General features: G+C 39.2%; 1 protein-coding gene across 1 annotated transcript in view; it reads right to left on the bottom strand.

Moving 5' to 3' along the window:
• gab2 (GRB2-associated binding protein 2) overlaps positions 1-25,976 on the bottom strand; it is a 46,235-nt gene that overhangs the window by 6,693 nt on the left and 13,566 nt on the right. The window contains exons 2-4 of the mRNA XM_008426405.2: positions 18,596-18,896; positions 4,046-4,274; positions 616-1,211 (exon numbers count right to left, since the gene is read on the bottom strand). Coding sequence (XP_008424627.1) covers positions 616-1,211; positions 4,046-4,274; positions 18,596-18,896 — 1,126 coding nt within the window. The remainder of the gene's footprint in view (positions 1-615; positions 1,212-4,045; positions 4,275-18,595; positions 18,897-25,976) is intronic.

Genomic DNA, 25,976 nt, shown 5'->3' with positions numbered 1-25,976 from the left:
CTTATCATACAATGCACTCGTCTCGCTCATGTGTATTGAGGCACAACAATGCCTCTGGTCTTCAGCAACGGACGGTCACATTGCTGAAGTCCACAAAAATTAGCTTCACTATTAGCGCATTAGCGAAAGTGTGCCCACCACTACTGTAAACGCTCAAACAAGAAAGAGACCATATGTCACCGTTTATAATTATATATATATATATAATTTAGAAAATTCTGAAGAAAGACAACAAACAGGTTTGATTTTGGTGGACTTATAAAACCTGCTTGGACTTGACAAAGCAACTCATACGAAACCAAGAGGACACACATTGTGTCTGACAGCATCTTTTTTTTTTTTTTTTAATTGGTTATCAGTCTGGAACGAGGCATTCTGGATCGGATGGTATGACTTGAATTTCATTAGTGTGTCAGCAGAGCAGTGCCTGCTACACTGGCTCCTTTGTTTCTGCCCAACAGCTCGACTTAAAGCGAGCGACAGAGGAAGCGAAGGGGAGAAAATCGGAGACGAACAGCAGAGTCACTGCAATACAGCTGATCAGTTGAGACTTGGATTTGAAAACACGAAAAGAGAGAAATCGGACAGTTGTAAAAGATTCGTCAGTCTGCCTACCTCTGTGGAGCCTGATGTTCTCCACAGCAGGGAGAGTGTTCCTGCGTGGAAGGGCAGACACCGCGGATGTCATCTCCCCATTCTGACTCCCAGCCGAGTGGGGACTCCCCCAGTTCCCCTCAGACCCCTGGTTAGGTTTAGGGGGCCTAGGTGGAGGAGCGCAGGAGGATTCAGAGCTGGATGGCGTCAGGGAGTTGTGGTTCTTGTCAAATGTCCGTGGGATCTGATAAAAGGAGCCGGGCGTGGTGGGAAAGTCATAATTGTCCGGCGAGCGCTCGTTGCTGTGCATGGTGGCGAGGGTGTTGCAGGGAGTTTTGAAGGTATACACCTCCTCGTTCTCAAAGTCGGGGTCGCCGAGGCTGCTGTGAGGTGGGGCCTCAGAACTGTAACCCCGCGGAAGGACGTAGCAGGCCTCCTGTGACGAATCGTCGTGCACGGACAGCTGATGCTTTCCTGGTTTGGGAAGGCTGTAGAAGCCGTGCAGCTGAGCTCCTGTGCCGTTTAGACAGTTTGAGAAGCCGTAGGAAAATTTCTGCACCGGAGAGTCGCTCCCCAGAAACGTATTGCTTCGTGTGGACTGAGAGAAACTGGCACTCCTGCAACACAAATATACACGTATGTACTCAGTCAATTTTCACTGTGCTCGAGTATATCCTCAAACATGTCACGGTTTAATAATTTAAAAAAACATATGGGCTGCACAATATCAGCAAAAATATGCTGGAGCAATGTCATTTGTTGAAAGTTGCTATGACAACAGTAACTGCTTTTAATCCAAATTCTGCTCTCTTTTCTATTATTTAATTGTTCTCATTATACCCTATGAGTTTGGTAACCAAAATTTATATCAGCACATGAACGCATGGCAAATGTATAACCGCTCCAGAAATATAGAAAATAAAAGCGTTATTTTGTAATTATGGTAACGCACATGATCATATTGTGGTTTAAAATACCATGCATCTCTACTATACATTTTCAATAGCAGTTTGGATTAAATGTAGTAACACAAAAGGCCAGCAGATGGCGGCAAAGCCCTTCACTGGAAACGAGCCTGACGGGGCTTCACAAACATGCAGCTGCAGCCAAAACCATTCATACCGCTGGTTTAAGACTGAGCAAACCATTAAAAGGATTTGATTTAAGTAGTGGCAGAAAATTGTTTTCCACTGACAAAAGACAAAGGTATATTTAGCTTTCAAAAAAACATTTTTAAAATAAACTAAACAAAAGCGGGGCATATAATGCATTGTTTTAATATTCCATCTCATTTACTCTCAGAAAAGCTTCTTGATTGGATGAAAGTTATTTAAAAATCAAAATTTGCCATTTTACAATTTATTACAATGTTTTCTATTAACATAAAAGTAAAAATTACTTTAAAAATTGCTTCTTGAGTCATGGTAAGTATTTTCTACAGTAATACAATGTAGAAATCATATACGTTTATATTTTACGGTCTGTAACTTTTACCATACAGTTTGCTGATTTATTTATTTTTCTTCAGTGCAAGGGAATAATGAATGAATGAATGAATAATTTTGGACTGGAATGAATTTAGCTCAACAAGCTTCATACAAGAATTGTTTAATTATTATTATTTTGTTTGTTTCCTATTTCAATCACATTTTTTACTTGACCAGGACAGAGAAGTGCAAATGCTACATGTTTCCCAGAGATTTTGAGTCTCAGATGGACACCCTGGGGACACGCCTCATTTACCGTCTCTCATTTGCACGGCTTGACCTTAAGTGTCAAACAGCGCTGCTCAACATTATAATAATACATTTCTGAACCTTTGTGCTGTAGTTCCACTTTAGCTGGCTTTTATATTTATAGTTCTTTTTCATACCAAAATCTGTAAGGGACTGCTCCTGGACTGTGATGGACTAATGACCTGCCCAGAGAATCCCCCCCATCTTCTACACTATGTGTTGACTGCAGCAGATAGAGACGTCGGCCCCCATGCGAACCTGATTAAGCAGGTATAGATAACGGATGGATGCTCGTGAGACCCTGGGATTTTCATCCTGACATGAATCATACCCTGCCACCAGATGCTTCTCTTAATTATCAGCCTCTTGATCCAAAACCTTCTGACAAAAATATGTTCCTCCAGCTGAAGAGATGGAATGTGAGGTTTGATTTTCTGAGTTTCACAAAGTCCCAGCGCGGCAAATTTGCATGCAAATCGTGCAGCTGAGAGCGCGGCTCTACCCTGCGAGAGCCTAAAATGTACAGAAAAGATGAATTGCCGCCTCGAACTCATTGATCATGTGCTGCACAGACTTTCTGCCGAATGGCGACGTGATTAAAGCTGCCTCAGAAACGGGCAGGATGGCAGGAGATGAGGAAACTCTTAATGCAAAACTCAGAAGTGATTTCATATAAACATTTGTTTCCTTTGTTCTCAGGCTCTGAGCGTAGCTGACAATCTGTATATGCAGTCTCTTGTCTGCACATGCCAAAAACTATTGCATTTTTATGCTACGCACACAAACCTCAGTCTGTTCCATTATGAGTTTGTTGAACTCTTAATAAACTTCAACATAAAACATGAAGAAATTATCATTAATTTAATATGTAAAAGAAATAGGGAGGAGTAGTTTTAGCACTTCTTCATCCTGTGTTGTTCTAAGCTGGCCTCTTTCTAACTGAGATGTTTTTTTGTTGTTGTTTTTCGATGAGGTTTGATTTTTTTTTTTTTTTAAATAATAAATTATAAATATTAATTGCTCTTTAAATGAGAAGACAAATGTTATTTTGTAGGTAAAAAGGGCCAAAAATGTCTCTTTGGATTGTAAAGTTGGCTGATCTCTGGGACTGGCCAACATAATGTACTGCTCTGCTGAGCGGAGGGATAATGCTGTCAACACCATGTTTTACTGTCAGTTTTGAAGACCAGATCTTCATTGAACAGATTCTCCCACATGAGGTGTCAAAGTTTGCAGCTGAAAGAAACTGGGTGCAATGAGTTTTATTTTGGGATATCAGCGTAAATGAGGCTGAATGGAAATACACATCAAACTTTTAAGCTTCCCATGTCTCACGCCTCCTATTGTTTTTTTTTATTATAACATTTTAAAAGAAGGAAAACTCAATCTACAAATATCACTGAACAGGCAAATATCTGTCTTTTAAATCTGTTCCGTTGTTTTATTAAGAACTGTAATCTGGGCACATAGTAGAATATAAACCACAAGTTTGCTTCCCCTCCGTCTTACAACACGGACTATTTTTAGAAGTACGAAGAGATCTCTTATCTCTTCTTGTTGGGTTCTCACGCGCAGCTGGATAACTCTTCCCCTGCAGCAGTAGTTTTAACCCTCGGGGGCTTCAGAGCAAAGGAAGAGCCGCAAACCTGCATGTTGACCTGCATCAATGGAAAACAGGAAACCGACACAGGACGTCTGAGGATCAGGACATTTACCGTGCACTCTCCGTCTTCCTGCTCATGCACTGGTGGAGGAGGAGGTAGTCCTGAGGAGCGCTGTTGGACAGGGAGCCGTGGTGCGAGTGGCGCACGGGCACGTCGAAGGTGAAGAGCACCGGCTGGCTGGAGTGGACGGGCGCCGATGACTTCCGCTCTCCGCTCACAGGAGCCATCGAGCCGGTGACATCTGCTCCAACAGATCTGGGCATATGGTGTAATCTGCTCTCTGCAGGCAGACAGAAATTGGAGTGATTGATTATTTACACGGCTGTCTTTTTGTTTTTTTTAACAGAACTCAACGTGCTGTGAAATGAAGAGCAAATTTATCAGTCCTCGCACAAATGGTTGCAAAACGTGTCAATCTTTGAATTCGAGAGAGCAGTTTCAAATCTACCGGAGAGTTTAGGGTTTTGCGATGCCTTGTACTCATTACCCTTTAGTCTGCACTCTAATCAATACAGGAGAAGGATCCGTCTCAAGGGAGAACAGAAAACAGCAGCCCTCTGCTTTTAGAGCTGCACTGAGCCCATCGGTTGAGCCGCACATGATCCAAGTTACACTTTGAAAATCAGGGTCAATGTACTTTGTTTGATTGTATTGAGCCGGCCGTTGCTTTGTGAAGACGGACAGAGTGACCAAGTCAGTCCCACCGTCCTATTGTTTCAGTGTGGCATCCCTGTTCTTTTTTTTTTTTTATTTGCTTTGTTTTGTTTGTTTTTTTTCCCCCACTGACTACAAAGCAGAGCCAAGTCCGAGATGGGGATGTTGGAAACGAACTGGGCGGAAAGCCAAAATGAGGACTTGCTCAGCATGTAGAGAGTGGGCGGTCTACTGATCCATCGACCGATGGTGCTGTGTGCAACAAGAGCTGAGGGAGACATGAAAAAAAAAAAAAAAAAAGAAAGCTTAGCTGCTGCTGAAGCTAATTTTTCTCCTCCACTCTCCAGTAAATGCACAGAGAATATCAATGCAATGCCACCGACTTTCGCTGCAGTCGAAATATACTGGGCTTATAATTGATTTGTTGATTATTTTGTCACTTTAACCATTCAACCTATAAAAAGTAAAAAAAATAATAAAAAAGACAAAATATGAATTGAAAATTGTATAGTGCCTCATTGAATTTATATCTATTTACAACCTCTGATAAAACACAGTTTTTGTAACCATTTTCTCTTTAGAATGGAAAATATCGTCATCAAAACTTAACATGTGAAACATAAATAAAGCACAATTTACCTTTTCATTGTTTAGGAAACCATTTTAAAAGCACCTTCAAGAAGTACCGTGTATGGATTATCACATCATCTGGATCAACAGTGTCTGATGAACCATTGTTATTTTACAGCTTATTAGCAAAACAGAAAAAGAATGGAGCGAGCACTTTTGCTACATTTATGCAGAAAACCTGTCAAACCAACCAGCAACAGTTTTTTTCTTAAATTTCTGCCGCAGAATTTAAATCCAATTGGTTCTTCTGTTTCTATGCATAAAACATGAGTGAAAGTAAACTGATGAGGAGGACATATGTCATGTGTTGGGAACACTTTTTCTCCCCACGTTTCCTAAATAATTGTCACAAGTATAAGAGTAATCAAAAGAACAACAGAGTTTTTGTCTTTAATGAGGAAATAGTGGTGTTACTCAGCTAAAATCCTAATTTTATTGAAAGTAAACATCGACAAAACATTTTCCATTGTGGCCATAGTGTTCCCAAAGTAATGTCCTCTCTTCAGAAAATTATGTCTCAGTTCTTCTCAAAGTGAGACAGAAATGAATATGACTATTGTGAGTCGCTAGCCTGACCACAACTGAAAAGGAGATTATGTAAAAGAAGTGATGTCACATGCCCTTCAAAGAAGACCTTTTAAATTAGTTGCACAAAAATGTCAGTCTACCCTTTAAGAAGAATCAGTGGGTCATGATTTGAGCTGCAGAACACAAATGTGTTGTGTGAGCATCTATGTTTTCGTGTGGGACTGGCGCTGGGTGCAGTATTCTGGAGTCCCGTTTGCTGAATGAGGCCACATTCAGGCCTGGAGGGGAAAAAAAGCCTCTGTTATGAGGTCTCCAGGCCAGTGGACACCCGTGAGATGCCCAGGCCAACAGTCACACAGGCAGGGACTCCCCCCACTCCCCCCACTGCCCCCACCTCAATGATCCTCAATTGAACCATTGTCCTGAGTGATTCCATTCTCCCTGGGCTGGTTAGGCATCATCTCCTTTCTCCACAAAAAGCTTTGTAAAAGCTTTCATCCAGCGTGGTGAGCGTTAGCCCCTCTAATATGGGTAGATATATTGATTTGTTGTCAAAAGACAGACTCCCCCGCCCCTGCTGACATGGAGAGCTGCTTTGCAAAACAAAAGCTGTTTGTATTACTGAGCAGAATAAGATTACCCTAGGAAATTCCGTGAATGTAATCATTTCTTGTTGATTTGTGCGCAATAAATAATATTTTTTCTGGCTCTGATTAGCGCCAGAAATGGCTGTCAGAAGTGGAGCAAGATGAAAGATTACTGGTCCAGTCTGCTGATGGAATAGATGGCTCATCACTGACACTAATGGGCCTGATGATGTATGTCACCTCTGGGAAGCAACTCCACGAACTCCTCACAGTCATAACACCAGAATTCAGAAAGAAGCACAAAAATAAAAACAAAAACAAAACGATTCTCAAAGATACTCCCAGATGCATTTTTTTATATAAACAGTAGCACTCAACGTCCCTGGAAAGGTTATACATCATATTTTAGCTGATAAGGAAAATAGGATACAAACGACACAAACCAAAAAAGTTGTTGTTTTTTTCATACCAGGCTTTTCAGATCTATTCATATTAGGTTAACGTTTAATTGATTCACATTAGAACCAGCTACTTTTATATAACTTATTTTGATTTTATGTAATAACAGGCTAAGTTGTGTTATACACCAACCCAACTTGGTGCATAATCCTGAAGTGGAAGGAAACTGAAAAAGCTAAACAGTATATTATGTGTTTGTATTCATCCACCTTTGCTATGAGACCCCTTAAGGACAACCAACTGATAGCTGTCAAAAGTCCCTCAATTGGTAAATACAGGTCATCCACCTAAACTAAAAGGTCAAGTATGGAGAGCAATTAAATTCAATCTGGAGGAGCACCAGAGCTCTACAGCTCATATGGAAACATTTGTTGACAGGACAACTATTCGCAATACACTCAACAAAAATCTGTTGTGACTCCATTTGTGTTTACATTTCATGAAGGAGGAAGTAGCGCCATGTTTCTTCTTCAGAGGTTTTCATGTCGTTTTCTTCAGTAGCTCTTGGTGCAGCGCCACCACAGGCTGGGAGGTTTTTCAAAGGGTTTGGTTTGTTTGACAGTGAAAGCAAACCGCACCAGATGTAAATGCAACAAATGTTGCAACTTTGGTTCCCAGTTGAACTGATTTGTTTGTATAATTCCAGCAAACAGTAGTTCTACAAAGTATTGACTCAAAAGGGTTGAGCAAGCAAACAGATTTCCGTTTGTAAAAATATATATAAATCATGTAGAATTTCTCCTGTTACTTCACAACTGTATCTTTCAAATAAAACCAATTAAAAACACACTGAACATTGTGGTTGTAGCACAATAAAACCTGGAATAGTTAAAGAGGAATTTGTACTTATATTAGGGGCTGCATTTATTCTAAAACATCAGCAAGACATATACAAGAAATAAGTTAGTCTCACCGTGATCCTGATGTTTAAGCGAACATCAGGCATCAGCAGAAACGCCTGAATGGGCCCTTTTGGTTGGCAAAAAGAACAGCTATTCTAGGTCAAAGAGCTCCAAAGTTCATGAGCAATTTTCCAATCATGCTCCATAATATATCACCTTCTGTCTCATTGGCTCTGTGGCTGTAATCTAATAAAAGCTAGCTGCTGGTCTCAGGGGGCCAAAATTAGAAGTATGCTGCATCACTCATGACAAGAACATCTTTGTAGGGGGCTCATTTCCTCCAAGTCTGGCCAGAATTGGATGAGAACATGTCCTAATTTGATCTCAAAGAGTATGTAAAAATAGAAAAAGAAAAATCCACTGACCTATTGAAAGGAAAAGGAGGACGTTTGAATATTCTCATACAGACATACCTAATACCACATTCCATAAAATCTTAAATCGGGAAGATGTATTCAGTCCGATTGCTTTCAGTCTGAGTTCTACTAAAATGCAATTCCCTTAATGTTCTCTTACAAGATTGCATTTAAACATATAGTCTTAGGGTTCAAACAACTACAATGAGTGCTGCAAATTACCAGCAGTTCTTTCATGGCTCTATTGGGTGTTGGAGAGGCCGAGACACAGGTCATGCAATTTATGTGAAAGTACCCTTAGAAAAAAAATGGCTGCAATCTAGAACTGTGTGCTACCCTAATGAGTAGAGTACTAAACTGTTTTCACTGGTGATCCCAAGTGTACACATACATTATTAGTTATCCTAAATGGATCTGCCAGGCCTATTTCTACAATATATCAGTGTGTCCCAAAAGAGCAACTCCATTTGCAGGGGTTTGAGGTTAAAAAAAAAAAAACGATGCTAGACTTCTGCCAAGATGGTTCAGGTTCACACCAGGTTTACAGGAAGCAAAGAAAGTCACAAAGCTTCATCATGCTCAGTGAAAACGACAGAGATCATTTACAGGAGCCTCGCCTGATTGCATGCCCGCCTCTCAGCAGCATCATGTGAGCTCAAACGTTAGACCACCACGACATCAGTTTACCTCGATACGCCAGATTAATCAATCATCCAAAAACAAGCTTGTCTCCACGACGATGAATTACACTCGGGGGCAAAATGTAAAACAGCAGCTCATTTTCAGTGGCCTGACCTCATTACTGTAATGTACAAACAAGCAGAGGAATAAAAAAAACTTGAAGCTGTGCAACAGTGGGGGTATAAAAACATGGAAATGTTAGAGAGCTGTGCTGAAGGAAAACTGTTCATTTGACCAAAACAATAACTGAAATAAAGTACAAACTCTATTGGAGATGGCTGCTCCAATGCTAGCAGCTAACTCATCAAACCTCAAATATATTTTACTTTTATCATTTTATAAATAGGAATCAGTCGCTTTAAAATTTCAGCAATGCATGAAATACAAAAACACACAATGGAAATTATCTTACTGTATACCAAATGTAAACATCAGATTTGCACCATTTTTGTGTTGTTCAATCACAAAAAGCCTGAACCAAAGACAATGAAGTTTGTGTCCAATGCAACCAAATGTGAAAACGTTTAAAAGCAGAGTAGATACTAAAGCAGAGCACATGATCTTTATTTATAAAAGATGGTTAGATCTGAAACATGCAAAAATGCATTTTTACCATTTTTTTTTTTAAATTTCAGTTTCGTTAAAGAACCATGTGATCGAAGTACCACTGAAAAAACGAGACATTTTTGGCCACAACATCTATACTACCCAGACAGGTTCCTCTTTCATCGAAATTGCAACAAAATACTGTATTTCTTAGCAGGAGATGTTTTCAGCACACTACAAGAAGTGCTGAACTGTAATATACTATTTAGATACTGTGGATTTTTTATTTTTTAATTTTTTTTACAAATTCAATGGCCTGAATTTTTCTTTATTTCTTTATTATATCATAATCTTAAATATTAAACTTCAAATGGAAAAATATGTGTTTTTTTATTTCCTTTTCTGAGGATCAGACAGGAAAACAGACAAACTGAAGAGAAGAAGAAAACACAGGGAGCTGCACTGCAAAAGGACTGCTGACAACTAAAATCCTGGTCCCTTTGTGGGGATGATCCTTGTCTCCGAGTTCAAACAGCAAGCAGAAAGCAGAACAAAGCCCATGATTGACTAAACGAAGCTCCATTCATTAGATTGTGCTCGGGGCTGGGTCTCTCTGGGCGCAGACACACGCCACACAGCCCGCCATCAGTGTCTGATAACAACAGTGCTAACACCCAACAGCAGATTGGGAGAACCGAAAACATATGTAGCCGTGGATGCGTTTTCAGAAGCCATTAAGAAGGTATGAGACGACTTCAGCTGTCCAGTTTCTCTTAAAAACGGCTTTTCCTGGGTCTGAATTTGTTCAAAATTAATGTATGCGCGGCGTCTGCAAAAATTCTGTAACAACAAAAAGTGAATAATGTCAAATGAGTTGTCAAAAGAACCCAAAATGCATAGTCAAACCCAAACATAAATTGATCTGTATCTAAAGCTGTTAAGCTTATTGTTTTCGGTGGGCCGGCTGGAAGCTGCAACAATAAAACAACTGTCCTCAGACAGCTTCACAGCCGTAGAAACCTGACCTTCCAGTGCCATGGAGGCATTATTTCAACAAAAATCAATGCAGATAAAGGGCACTTTGGTAGGAGAGAAGGCAAGCTCTCTGTTGAAGAGAGACCAAGAAGCCTGTTGTGAGCAAATGTATAATGCATTTATCCATATTAATATTGTACAAGCATACATTTATTTACTTCATGTGGGTTCGAAGAACACTAGCTTCAAGGATTGGTTGGCCGTCATTTCAGTTTCAGTGTCCATTTTGTTCACAATCTCCGTCACAGTTACATCTCAATTTAAAGGATTTTTCCCAAAAAAACAAGACAGATTCTTGTGTCTTTTAATGCTGGAGGTTACTTTAGGCAAAGAACGGGACCTATGTGGAGTAACTAAGAGGAGCAGATAGGTTTACAAGCCACACAATTGCAAACTGTGGCATCGCAATGATTTATTTACGAAATAAACAAAGAGATCTATCAACTACAATGATTAAATGATGAATGTTAGAGATGCACAGAAATAAAAAAATCAATTGTTTTTTAACTTGATCAGCCATGATTGGAGACTTGCTAGTCGGAAACTCAAAAATGCAATCTTTAGTTTGTTTTTGTTAAGTGAACTCAGGATACTCAATCACTAAGAGGTAAGGCTAAAAGATAAGTGAGATGTTTAAAAGTCAGAGTTACAATGTTTTCTGCAGAAGCTGCTTCTTCAGTTGCTCTATTTTATTCCTTTGTGCTTTTAAATTCTGTTGCTCAACATACTGGACTTGGAAATATTGGTCATCTTTTTGGGGTTTATGCTGTAAGGCGCTTCACCCACTATGAAATACATAGAAAATGTTAACAGCTCCTGTGCTAACTGTGCTACTTGAAAATGTAAGATGCCAAATATAGCTTAACTAGCAATAATATTTTGTATTTGTTTTAAAATAACAGTGAAAGCCTTTTCCTGAGATACTAGATAATAATTAAGGACAGCTGACTGGAGAAAGGCACGGATAATAATCAGTCTTAAAGAAATCAGAACTGGCTAAACAGGAATTGGCGCCAGAAGGACTGAAAGTTCAGGTCGGTGCGTCTCTTGTACAAATGATTTAGTGTCGTCTCTTTCTCTCTATTGGTAGTAGCTGGTTTGGAGCCTCCATTTGAAATGGCCCAACTCGTATATGTGTTATTTGTGTGTAAAGAAGAAAAAAAAAAAGTCTTATAAGCAGAGCGGATTCTGTTTAACTTAGCATATTCAACCATGTATTTGATTTCCATCAATTTTCCCTTTTCTTGTTTAGCTCAAAAGTCAGATGTCAGGGGTTTTTTCTTGAGCATTTCAAAAAGAGCTTTGACCTTAAATGTGATGCCGGTGATAACCCAGTGATTTTCATTTAGCTTCGGGTCAAGACTCTGGGTTGGTCAAGTCAATATTTTGATGCACTGAGATTAACAGAAGCTCAGGCTTTATTCAGTTCTGCAGTGGGCAAGAATATTTCTGCCTGCCTGGGATAGATAACACTGAGTTTACAATTAGTTTACAAAAGCCAAGAGAACTTATCTTGATTTAATTGTGATTTTAATCAGCTTCATTCAGGCCATCAACTGAAATTAACTAGCACATGTTTACATTTGCACTGCTACCAATAATCTGCTTCTATATTATATTCACACTATTTATTGTGTAACATTTACATATATGTAGTACTTTGATCTTGTTACTGGTACATGTTTATAAGGTTATTTTATATTCTTTTCTAAGTTGCATTCTTGCAGACAGCAAAACATGATTTTCATTGTGGAACGAAATGTGTTTCTACTCCACACATGACCTTGAACTCTAACTAGGAAGTAACTCAATAAGTAGTAAGGATTAAACATATATGTCAGTAGGAAAGTTGATAGCGAGTCAGTAACAAATAAGTAAATAAATGGCTAATAAGTAAATGCAGAAAGTAGCAGAAAGTCACAAAATGTCCAAGTAAGTAAATTAGTATATGAATAGCAAGTAAAAAGCAAACAAATAGAAATGAGTAAGTATATGTAGGAAAGTAATAAGAAAGCAAGTAGTGAGCCAATCAGTAAGTTGGTAACTAATTAGTAAATAAGCAATAAGTAAGTAAAGAAAAGTAATAAAATAAGCAGTAAAAATGAATAAATTAAGTAAGCAAACAGCATATAAATATGTAGGTAAATAAAATTTAAAAATAAATTCAATTAGTTTCTTTAAATGTCTTAAATACGTGGCAGTTTTTTTCAGACAAGCCTGATTTAGAGTATTTTCACTGATGCCTTGAGTTCCTTAAAGCAGAGAAAAAGTGATAAAATAAGCATCAACATCTTTATTCCACAAAAGAGTGGTTCTTCATTTTTGTTGAAGAATGAAGATAGGCAAGATTAGAAGGGCCAATAAAACATTTCAGATGAAGTAAATAAATTGTTTCCTAGCACCACTGAGGTTATTTTGATACCATTTATTATTTCTCTCATCACAATCAGTTTAGATTTGACGCCGTTTTTGTTTTATCCTTAAAATCGGACTAAAAAACAGGTCCAAAAACATGACTGTCAGGTTAATTGGCCTCTCCAAATTGTCCCTAGGTGTGAGTGTGTGTGTGCATGGTTGTGTGTCCTGTGTGTCTCTGTGTTGCCCTGCGACAGACTGGCGACCTGTCCAGGGTGACCCCGCCTCTCGCCCGGTACGCCAGCTGGAGATGGACACCAGCAACCCTCCTGACTCCACTAAGGGACAAGGGTGTCAAAAAAATGGATGGATGGATGGATGGATAATTGAAATCATGATCAGGAATTTGTGGAAATGACAGAATTCTGATATGTAGTAGTTTAAAATGTATAACAAAAGTAAAGCCCTGGCTGTGTAGGATTTATGTAAATGACAGCACACCTGTGTGACACTCATCTCCACACAAACTACTCGATAACCGGCACACATGAGCCAACAACAACAGGATCCGTCGCTTCTTGTTTCTTCCTCAGAAAAACAAACAACAGGAGGACAATTGAGCAAATATAAATTCAGTTCCAGGGAAGAGAGCTCTATATTTTCTTTCCATGAAGTGCGAGACGTAAAAATATTTAAAAACAGATGACCTAATCGGCTGCGAAATTCTCAAGTGCGTGTTGTGGGAAAGCCTGTACATGTGTGGCAGAAAGTGAAACAAAGTGGAGCACGGCGAAAAGGACCAGAATGACAGAGAGGCAATTGTGTAACAATTAACTGTCACATATTGCTCTTGGCCGTCCTTCCTCGTCGCTGCCAGACGCAGCTTGCCAACGCAGATTAGGGCCAACTGAATGACAGAAGGTGAGGTTCACATCAAGGTGCTTATGTAACTGATGCTGGCAAAAATCCCTGCAGAATCCTCTGAGCAGCGCAGACGCTTCGGCCCTCTAAACCACGCCGTTGTCTAGTTGAGTCCGTTTACAACACATCTACACGTCCTGTTGGCACTGCAGCTGTGCACAAGGACAATTCATCAAACTTTTCAGGTTTTTGTCATATTACAACAAATTTCACGGTAGTTTGATGGGATTTAGGTGGTGGACAAGCAAAAAGTTGTACACAACTGTAAATGTAAAGAACAGGAGATTTATACAAGGTTTTCAAACTGTGCCTGCGAAGAAAAGTATTTCAACATTTGAAATGTAAAAATCTGCAGAATATGCCAATTGTTTAATTTGATTAATCGTCAGAATAATCGAAAGAGCAATCAATAACTAAAATAATAGTTTGTTGCCATTATGTTCTGCAGTCTCCAACAGGGTTTCTTCCAGGTTGCTGAAGAACAGCACCTCCACAGCATGATGCTGCCACCACCCTGCTTCTCTTTGAGTATGTAGTGAGTTAGTAAGTAAGTAGCAAGTAAATAGAAACGACTAAGTATATATAGGAAAGTAATAAGAAAGCAAGTAGTGAGTCAATCAGTAAGTTGGTAACTAACTAGTAAATTAGTAATAAGTAAGCAAAGAAAAGTAATAAAAAGCAGCAAAAGTGAGTAAGGTACATAAGTAAGTTAAGAGATAAGTAAATTATCAGTATATAAATGTGCAGGTAAATAGATGCATACATAAAATGTAAAAATAATTTTAATGAGATTCTTTAAATGCCTTAAATACATTACAGTTTTTTTTTTATTCAGACCAGCTTGATTTAGAGTATTTTATAGTCTTTAGTTTTTTGATGTCTAGTTTCACATGTGTTCCAATTTCAGCCTTGTGTGAGCAGTGTACTCTCATCTACTCCTCTAAACGGCACATGGCAAACCACAAACACTCTTCTCACGGTAATGTCTTGGGAGGATTGGTGTTCCATATTTTTTTCAATTTTTCACGATGGATTGAAGTGATTTACGTTGTAGCCTAACTGTGCTCAGATCTGGTGTGTTCCTGTGTTCTCGTGATGCCGTTTGTTTCTGGATAAATGAGTGAAAGGGGCTGAATATTAAACCACAGATATATTTTACTTGTAAAGACAATTCAAAAACATGGGTGATTTTACCACCAGTTCAAATTTACATGCTATCTTTACATAGTCTTGCATTTGAATACTTTTAAATGGGACATTTTCTGCATAAATGTCAAAACACTTCTTCACTTGCCTAGCTATCCTTCTTTTCAGCATATTCCTGTTTATGGGGCCCCACTTTACCATTTTGAGAGAAAATGACTATCACTGTCAACATGTATAATTTCCATAAGAGGAACTAAAGTCTCACGTTTTTAAAGTCTCGTTTGTTTTTCTTTCAGAGAGGGAATTCCCAGAGCGTCTGATGACACAATCACTCCGATCTACAACCGACTCTTGTATCTCTTAGCTTGAAAAAAAAAAAAGGTGTTGAACGTGTTTTATTATTTGTGTAAATAACACCAACATATCTGATGGATAGAGTCAGAGAAAAACAAGCAGAGGATCCTGCATCAGCTGAGGAAATGCAACCAAAACCAGTTTAGGCGCCGCTGTGTGAACGACACAAACAGCTTGAGTTCATCAGATAGAGAATCCTTCACACGTTCAGCTCTGGAACGCTGCATTCGTAACAGAAGGTGTTTTACTAGTCTGAGTGGGAAGAGACATTTTCCAAATGTGATGAGAATTTCCACACCCCGAGAACTGCTTCATCAGTTGATCAACTCACACATTTGTACCACTTTTCTCAAATATTTGCTTTGTACCAACCAACCGACCAACCAAAAAAAAAAAAGCAATTATTGTTGATGAAACTATTTAACTATATCTATGTGCATTTGTTCCTAGTGTGTGATAAACAGCCTGTTAACTCTCATAGGAGGTAGGTAAATCTTTTTCATCAACATGACTGTCAGCAAATCGAAAAAAAAAAGAAAAAGAAAAAAAAACAAAAACAAAAAAAAAAACAAAGCAAAAAAAAAAAACCACAGGCCCAAAAGGCCTGTTGTGCAATGTAGGTCTGTGAAGGAAGATGCGTGTTGTTTGGACCCCTTTTAAGATGTTTGTGCTGTTCATACGGCAACTGGCAGGCAGAAAATGGAACAGAAAAACAGGAAGACAACACACAGCTCTCAGAACACATTAAAGATCATGCAAACCAGACCAACTGGCCTGAATGATCTCATAAAACTGCTGCTTTTATGTTGTTTTACATAAGATGCAAGTCTCCGTTAGACTCCACAAAACAGCTCAAGCCATTTGGTCTTTGACTGGGCCGTTCTGTCACTGAAAAATAGCTTGATCAAAGCCATAACTCTGATCAGGTCCCAACCCTGGGCCTCTCGTCAGCCTCTCTGAATAATGTTTTCTTTGTAGAAGTGCACCGATTGCAGTTTTCTCGTCAATCACCAATATGTAAAAAGCCGGATCTGTCGATTCCAATTTTGGCAGATACCAATTTTTTGTAACTTACAATATCAGGTGTTATAAGGTCACTGTACACATGTGAACATAGCAACAAAGTTTCTGAGTTGGCCACAGTGGGTTGACCATAGTTAAAGTTGGATGTCCCAATGTGGCCAGGTGGGCGGATCCGTCTCTCTCACAGCAAAGCAAAAGAGGACAGGGGCGGATTTTCATGTTTTTGCAGTGGTAGATATGATCGGATGATAAGATTGATTTTACATGCAAGTATTGGCCAACCGTTGATCACCCAGAATTAAAGAAATTAGAGCTTATTTGGACAGTCACATTTTTGTAAGGCTTACAGTTTTTCCACATTCCTTCCATCTTCAGATAGTGGTTTAAACAGCGCTCCAGAACTACGGAGATTAAATTAAATAAAAATTGGTTCTGTTTACTAACCGGGTGACTTCTGAAGGCAATCGATTGCACTCGGTTTTATTTATTAGTATCAGATTTAACAGAAACTGAACACACGTAAATGCCACACATTAACTGGAAATAAGACAGAGTTAAAACTTTCTTCTTTCAAGTAACCTCAAAGTGCGTCTCACTGAAATACTATTAGGTTTGGTGTGATGAAAGTATGCCTCGTGTTTTTCTTAGTTTGATCCTGGAGGCACCAACATGCTGGAAGGTGTTATTTTTGCCTAGAAAGCAATGCTTTCGATTTTCAGAGAAGGACATGCTTAAACAGTTGCCCATTTTTAGCTTCTCTATTTGGATTTCATAGACGCCGAAAGAGCGAATGAAGATGCATTTAGATAACAAAGGGGCTCAGACAGAACAGAACTTCACAGAAAAAGGAACTGCATGCTTCTGTGAAAGCAGAGCTTTATAACAAAAAGTGCTGTACATGACGTTCAAATTATGATGACTTGTGCAGTTGTCGTCATAATTAAAACATTCCCCTCCATTCTCCAAGTCGTAGCCTGCTAGCTACAAACAATGCAGTTCAAGAAGTGTAGTAGGACATTGCTAATTGGCAAACATGGTCCCAAGGGAAAGCTTTTGTGATCATTAAGACTTCATAACAGTTTTTATTTTTTGGTATACACCTGGACATATCGCATGTTACAGATGATCAACCATGTGCACAGAGATTAACGCTCACCAGCTGTCAAATGGCGGGAAAACAACAACATGGAAGAAAAAACACTGCAACAGCGGCTGATTTCACAAAATACGGTTCAAGGTTCGCAAATGATTACAACGCTCAAATTAACACTGATGGCAGAGGAATTAACTGACACTAATCCCAGGTTTTATGAGGGAAAATAGCAGTTAGCATGCTAACAGCTAAGGTAAAAACATTCCCGCATGGAAATAGCATTAATAATAAGCACTTCCATTATCATTTATGATGCCAGGAGTACACTCACCAACAGTGTTGGGGGAACAAGGCACTCTAAATATTTAACAACTTTTACATCATCAAACTAACATGTCCACACTGGAACGGTCAGTCTTCTTACACATAAGCAACAAAAATCAGATGCTCACTATGAGAAAAGAAAATCAGTAATTGGGTCTGTCACAGGGAGATGTTCCAGTCCTCTCAAATAAATACGGATAAAACCCAAGTGTCCGAGTGTTACCACGAGGTTATAAATGTGTTGTTTAACGTAGGCATATGGGCCAGCTGGTATGAGACTCTCACAATATGACAAGCTTGACCAAAATATTATGGTTTCATAATATTTATACCAAAAGTCAAAACAAAAAGTGTATAATGTGATTTAATTTCTGTTACTGAGAATATAAACATTTTATTTTTATGTACACTCTTACTAACACCTTGTAGTTATAACATTTTTACAATTTTGATTATTTATGTTATTGTCATGAATAATTTGAGTAATAAATTAAGAAAAAAAAAACACTTCATGGTACCTCTCTCTGTTCCAATAGACTAGTTAACTAGAGTGACGTCTGGCGCTCCTTTAGTTTGTCCACCATTGCCATCTGTGTTTTTCTTGACTATAAATATTTCCAAAGAGTCAAAAGTGAGAGAAAAGCCTTTTTTCAGCCAGCTGATCAGCAGGGGCAGAGGAAGGAAAGAGTCAGCTCTTTTGTTTTCATGTCAATAAAAAAAACTTAACCCCTTTCTTACGGTATGATGGATTCCATTTTTTTTATTTTTTTTATTTTGAAATGCAAACTTTTTAAAAGCATATCTTGATATTGGTAACTGGTTCACCCCTAGCTTACAGCATAAAAACAGAATTTAACTTCTTTAGCGGTTACTATCAATTTTATCTCATCAACAAGATTCTTTGCTTAACTGGTTACCTTGGATTAAAGATGAATAATGATATAATAGTTTCATTTACCTCACCCGAATTGTATTTTTCTAACTACGACGAGCAGAAGGCCCCTTACCGTGAGTGTCGTCCGACTGGTTGAAACCACACAGCTGGCAGATGGAGCGGACCCACTTGTTCATCTCGTCCTCCGTCTCGGCGACGAGGTAAAAAGTGCGATCGGACGTCTTGATGTCGAAGACAAAGCTGTCCTGGAACTCCTTCCTCTTGAAGGTCAGGCCAGCGTCCACCTGCTCGCAGCAGTGCAGGTCGATGACCCGGATGGGCTTCTTTGAGTGGTCGTTCTTGTAGTACTCGAGAACATCAGGGTCTCCGCTCATTCGGCCACTCCGAAGTATAAACCAACGTTTCTTCCATGCCTGGAATTTAAAAACGGTAAGAGTGAAACTTAATTATCCCAAAAGAACTTCAGCACGGTCATTTATCAAAGCAGCATGTTTTTATTGTGAGGATTTCAAGAAATAAACAACTGTGGTTAAGTTCAGTCCTTACTGTGCAAAAGGTGAAAGTGTTGCAATGATAACAGTCTCAACAGCTGGACGTGTGATCTGGTGTTTACTGTTGATCAAAAAGACCGAGGAGGAAAGTCTGCCTTTTTAAGCACATGTGGTTGTGTGTGGTTGGTGTCTGTCTAAGCGGCTGTGAGAGGAAGGGGGGGGGGGACTAGCAGGTGTTTACTCCCTCCCAACGTATTTCCTGTGCAGATATCCCTCTCTGAGCGAAGAGAAGCAGCGCTGCTCCATGACAGCTTCACTGAAAGACTGCAGACTCCTTCCGCTAGCAGAACAGGACAAAAGACGATTCTCTGCTTCATTCGAATCCAGTCGTGTCAGCATATGGTGGCCAAACGTTTATCTCGGATAAACAAACCGCTCCTTATAGAGGAACATCCATATAAATTAGAATATCATTGAAAAGGTAATTTCTTTCAATAAACTGAAAAAAAAAATGTGCCTGATTGCGATATGATTTATAAAACCCCAAATCCAGTTTTGTTTTCTTGTTGTTTTTTCAAAGAAAATTACAATAATAAACCACTAAACCACAAGTATGCATGCAGGGCTGGATCCAACGGATGAGATAGAAGAAGGAGTTAAATCCATTTCCTCTCTCGCTCATAAAGGGCAAGGATTATGATCTCTCTCTGCCTGGTTTTCTAACTATATGTGAAGACAGAGATTTTATGAGGCATGGCAAAAGCAAATGAGGTGGATTAGAAGCGTTATTACAACTAATGCTCTCCTCCAGGACATGTTACTGTGCAATATGGTCTCTGCAGCCTGGAAATTGAGCTGCTAGCAGGTCATGACAGTCAGAACTTGCCATGCAGCAAGAGTCTTCAGTCAGAGGTCTCTTCAGATTAACTGCAAGACTGACTGCTACCAGAGATCTGTCCTGCCTTCGGCACCAACATCCACAATGATTCCACCAGATCATCAATGGCAACTTCCACAAGGAGAGTAAGCCACAAAAGGTCATTTCCAGAGAAGTTCTCTGTTAACAGATTGCTCTACCAAAGCAAATTAACAGATAAATTTGTGGAAAGAAAAAAAATTGAGTAAAAGGAACAAACAGGAAAAACTGTGGCCTCGAGAGTACTGTGAAGTAAAGCCTGTTACAGTACACAGATCAAAGTCAGCGCAGAAATTTGTAGAGCATTTTCATACTTCCCTCTACTGGCGCGCTTTATAGAGAGGCTGATTTCATTTTCCAGTAGGATTTGATACATGCCCACAATGCCAAATGCACCAAAACCAGCATTAATGACCACGTTATCAACTGTGGTCATTAGTGTGGTTTAAGTCGGGTACATTTTAAGAAAAATGTAAACCACATTGAGAATCTGAGAATTGTCAAGAAGAAATTGAAAGGCACAACAAAGCAGACAAACCAAAGGCCACCATTAAACTAGAACCACAAGCTGATTTCCAACCTAGTATTGAAAGCATAAAGTGTTCACAACACAGACATGCTTTTCACAAGGCCAGCATTCATTCATTAAATCCTTTTTTTTTTATTGTTCCTTTCAATGGTAGAGACACGTCCACTAATATGCCAATAGTGGTGCTAATTTTTGCCGACTTTGATTAGCAAAATACAGAGCATTCAGCTTCCCCTCAACTAACATTTCCAGATAAATTCTAAAGTGTAAATTTAATTGGCTGTTTGTAAACTTTCACATGAGTAAAGTTTGACATCTGGATTGAAGTTTCGGTTATCAGTAATTACTAATTCATTCACGCCGCCTCCACCCACTTCAACCACACCAGTTTTGTTTCTTCTCCTCACCCTCCCTCTTTCCGTCTCAAATAACATAATTTCAAACAAAATAAAACACAGACAGTAGAGAACAAAATATAGAGGTAAATATAATATCTAAGGGCATGTGAATGTAAAGACAAAATTAAATTTGTGCACAGGGGTTGTAGTTTTTTTAAGGGCAGATATAATTTAAACTGAAGTTAGCGCTTTAGCATTAGCTTCCACTATACACAGTGTTGGTGTTGCGCTTTAACGATAGCGGAACCAACGGTTATGATTCCTGCTTTAGGGTTAGCGCAACTACGATTTGAGTCAGCAGTTGCCCACCACCGGTTCTTTTCCAGATTATCTGAGACACTAAATTTTGAGTTTTAATGAGCTGCAAGCCGCAATCATCCAAACGAGCAGTAATAACTATAAAATATATCCATCTATGTGTAAATCAATCTACATCGTTTTTTTTGTATTGAATATATTGAGTCACTCCTGCTTCAAACCAAGAACACGCCTGTATTTGATAATTAGACGGGCGCAAATGAAGAAGAGCAGCCTTCCATACTTAAGCTCTGCATGGTTTTCCTGCAGCCATCTAAAGAGAGAGTCTGTTCTCTGTACTGCGACACAAAAGAGGAAGATAGACCAGGAAGGGAAAGGGTCGTAAAGGAGTGTTAAGGGGGGCTGTTGGACAAATGCCAGGGATGCACTTCCAGCAGGCAACGTCTCACATGGAGGCTGCTGACACACAGAATCCTGCTGGACCCCCGTCTCTCCCTCCGTCAACACTGACACTGCCGTAAGGCTAATGCCTCCTCTCCCTCACCTCCCCCCCCAAAAAAACCACCCTGCAAATATGATATTCCTAATCTCTTCTGGAAGTATGAGCACAAATTTGTTCTATTTTGGGGGCCATTAACCTCAAGACGCAGAGATGAATGAGTGATGGCTGAGAAAGCTTCCCCAGCTTCACTGCTCTGGTAATGTGTCTATCGGCAACCTGTCACCATCTGTAGCAGCTCACAGGGACACCAGGAAAGACAAGAGCGGAATCCTGTATTTTCCTATCTATGTTCTGATGGAAAACATTTAAAAGCTACAGGAGACTAAGCTGGCAGGGTGTATTCGCAAGTCTGAAAACGCACGAGAGAAGAAATAAATGAAGGAAACGGAAGATGTTTGTTCGATACTGAGGATTGACTTACAGAGCAAGGCAAAAGGAGTCTGGATGGCTCCCTGGATTCGCTCTCTGTTATGTGGATTTACTTCCACCTGGCTTTAACAGAAATAGGATGAAAGTAGCTGCCATCAAGTAACTTTTACCCAGATACTAAAACAAAACATGTATCTAGAATACCAAAGAGTAGTGAGAGGTAACAGCGTGTCAGACAGGAAAGTCCGATTTAGCTGATGACTATTTAATGTTAAAGTATAAATCCAGGGCTAAATGGGTCTTTTAGCAAAGCATTATGAACATCCTTTTGAGAAATGTTTTGGCCGTTTCAAATAAAGTCATACTAATATTAAACTGACTGCCTGATTTGGTTGTGATTATGTTTTGACCATTTTCACTTTGACATTTTACCTCAACTCAGGTAAGAAAATAGTGATGCACCAAGTCTATATAAACATGTATGAAAAACATTAAAACTATAATCTTTCTTTAAAAAGTTATTTAAAAAGTTCTTAGGGAAATACCCCAAACTACACCAGCTCATCAGAGAACTTTATGTACAGCCAAGGAAAATAAGAGGCTTGATTAAGGCATGCTTTCATTGCTGTGTCCAGGCAACAATCCCAAAATTGTTGAAATTAAATTGGCACATTTAAAAAATAAATAAATGTTTAGTATTGTCCCCCGGGCTATTAAACTCTGTCTGCATCTTAAGGCCTAAATTTTCCAAACAGGAACAGTTTGGAGACTCCTCCTACAGGCAAAACATTAACAGACATTCATCTACTACAGTTACGCACAATCAAATAACATTTAACTATATATTAAACTAAAATTCAAACTTTTGTGCCCACGAATATTTTTGCCGTATCCATGCATGTCCTTCTTTTAAAACACAGCCCATTACAGCCCTGGTAGGACCTGCTAGGTGGTTATCAAAACATAGCACTTCATACAAGTACAACACAACAAAGCAACATAGTTCTATTATACTTCTAAGATTTCATTAAACCCAAATAATGTTTTACATTGCTACGTTGTGTGTTCATACTGTGTACAAACTACTTAAGCCATACCCAATAACAATTGGCACCAGGGTTCCTGACCAAACTCCCAATTACAAGCATTTCATGTAGCCGCAATTTGCACAGCCAGGTTTTTTTTTAATGATGCATGGTTTCATTTGAACACGTTGTCAAACATGCCTTGCTTATTGCTCTCGCTTTTTCCTGACAAAGCTCCAGGACTGCTCCAGATAAAAGGAGACTGCACGTAGGGAAGCAACGCTCACAATCAACCTGGTTCTAGGAAAGAAGGGCGGCAAATTCATTACAAAGAAAATAGATTAAAAATACATTTGTTGCCAACACAAAACAAAACAAAGCCAGAGCAGGAAGCTTGAAGTAGTACTCAAAATAAAAAGAAGCCAAATTGGACTCTCCTAAGAATAGCAACCTCCCATCTCTTCTAACTTACTGGCATTGCTGAGTGTTTTGCCTTTTATACTGACATAGATCATGTACACTGTTGCCTCCTCAGCAAGAATAGCAGCTATTGGCTCTCCTAAAAGTAGCTGACATCATCACCTAATTTGCATACTAGGCTATGTGTGAACCAGGCAGCAGTAGAAAGGAATATCAACACCGCCAAGACAGAAATAAGGGTTCCAAATATGTTTTGAACTATGTGAAATAATTCAATGACATAAATAGTTTCAATGACATAAATAGTTTGCCTGAAACCACACTACATGAATCGGTTTACAAAAGACAGTAATCACAGGCACACACAGCAGAGGTGAGACAGTGACTGAGGCTGTGTGTGTCGAGTAACTACGTCACCATCAGCTGTTAAAATGATGTGTACATAAAAATGAATTCACTTTTTCAGCTCGTTGTGACAACAATGCTCCTCCATTTTGCCGTTTTCAACCGTTTCTAGGGGCGTTGCAGTGAAAAGTAGTTTGCACGGTAAGCTTTGCAGACTTGCAGTTCCACCAAGTGTTTGCTAATTGCTGCTGCCGCCTGCTGTGTTTTTGGTTAGGAAATAATATTATAACACAATATAAAGTTTAAAAGAGATGATTTTGCATAATAGCCTAAAAGTTCTTTAACCCTAACCCTAATAAAAATAATTTAAAAAAATTCAACATTTGCCCCTTTATTAAACACCACCTAAAAATATTTTACAAATATTTTGGAATGCATTACCTCCTTCACAAATAAATGTTTATTTATTCAAGTCTTAACTTGAATCTACATAAACCCCACTGTAATTCTACTTTTCCACAGTTGTTTAAGTCAGCGACAGTAATGTTGTACCTGTTTACATCGTCTTTGTTTCCAGGAAGTGCAGGTCACGATCTTATCTGCAGTGTGTAGCTGATGCGACCCGAGGTGTTGGGGTACGCCACTTCTTGTTTTATTTCAGACAAAATGATTCGCTGATAACAGCTACTAACTTCTGCATCAGGAAGTAACATCAAAAAAAAAAGTGATGATGCGTTTAGCAAGATATGATTAAATGTTAATAAATGAATATATTGTGAATAAGTGTGGGAGGGTAGTAAGGAAATCCACTAGCCAGTAAATTATAATGGTGTGGGATGTAGCGCAACTCATTCCAAAGAAGTAATAATACTCATTGAGTTTCCACCAAAAACACAAACATGGCAACACGCAAGACCAAACACAGTCTTTAATAATATGGTTCCGGTCTTAAGGATTTTGTAATTCAACATCGAGAGAAATGTAAGCGTCATATAGATGTTTTGCCTTTTCTGGAAAAAAGGAGTGCTTCACTTAATTGAAAGCTGGAGCGCTGCCCAGTTTAAAGAGGTCGTCTCAACCCGGCTGGGTTATTCCTGGCATCCGTCAGCTGTGGCCGGGGGTATTAGGCTTTCAAGCTAAAATTTCTTAGCGGATTATGAAATATGACAAAACTAGTCACCGTCTCTAGTGAACTCATTCCAGAAGGTAATCAGTTGCAAAATCCACCTTTATGTGCAGCTTAAATTTGAGAGAACTTCCCTGGTAGAGTGGATCATGAGGGAGGAGGACAGAAGAAAATGAGCAAACCCACCCACAGCCTGTCCTACAGAGCATGTCTGAGCCTATCGATCACTGTCTAAGCACTGGGAAGTAAGAGCTGAAGCTGTAAAACTAGGCTGAACTCTCCACTCGCTCCCCTCCCCCTGCCATGGCTTTGGTGTAAGCTACAGCGCTGTTCAGGGAAAAAGAAAAAAAATTTAGGGGGGTGGCTAGAAACACTGCCCTTGATAACAACTGGACTGGACAGTTCTCAGGAAAACAAACGAGCGTTGAACCGATTACAACAAAAACGAGGCAGAAATCCAAGTAGTCACTGCAATATAGTAAGAGCAACACATTGCAAACCACAAAGGACGTGTTGTAACTCTCATATACCAATGTTTGCTCATCATATTACACCATTTTCTCTCCACAGAGGCGATAAATTAAAAAAAAAAGAAAAAAAGGTTAACCCCAAACTAAAGACACAGCATCAACGCAAACCTGTTTCTATGAATGCGAGTCAGAGAAAATTCTTGAAAATATAAGATAAGGTTATAATGGGTCTTAACTTAAGACATAAAAAAGAGAAAGGATTGCCTGTCGACAGTGAGAGAAGAGCAGCCATCCGCATCTATGGGCAAGGAGCATTTAGTCCCCTCAGTCTTATTCAATCATCCCATGAAGGCTTGATCTCACCTTTTTCCAACCCGCTTGTCCCGTGCCGAAACGAGCCAGATACACAGAGACTGTAGCACAGCACAAAGGACAACATATCTGCATCTATTTTAGATGCCTGGGAAGGAAAGCATCTAATAACAAAACCATAGAAAACATTCCTCTGGGCAGGCTGCTTACTAAAAATAAGATCAAAACTGGTTCATCTGGCCAGTTTCTTTTGTTTCTTCGGATGTTGATTGTTTTTCTATTTTTGGGAGAAGGAAAAACAATGAATCGGTAGGAGAAACGTCAACAATTCA

The sequence above is a fragment of the Poecilia reticulata genome, linkage group LG13 (genome assembly GCF_000633615.1).
Source record: "Poecilia reticulata strain Guanapo linkage group LG13, Guppy_female_1.0+MT, whole genome shotgun sequence".
NCBI classification, from domain to species: Eukaryota; Metazoa; Chordata; class Actinopteri; order Cyprinodontiformes; family Poeciliidae; genus Poecilia; species Poecilia reticulata.
This window is presented reverse-complemented; position numbering and strand designations above follow the sequence as displayed.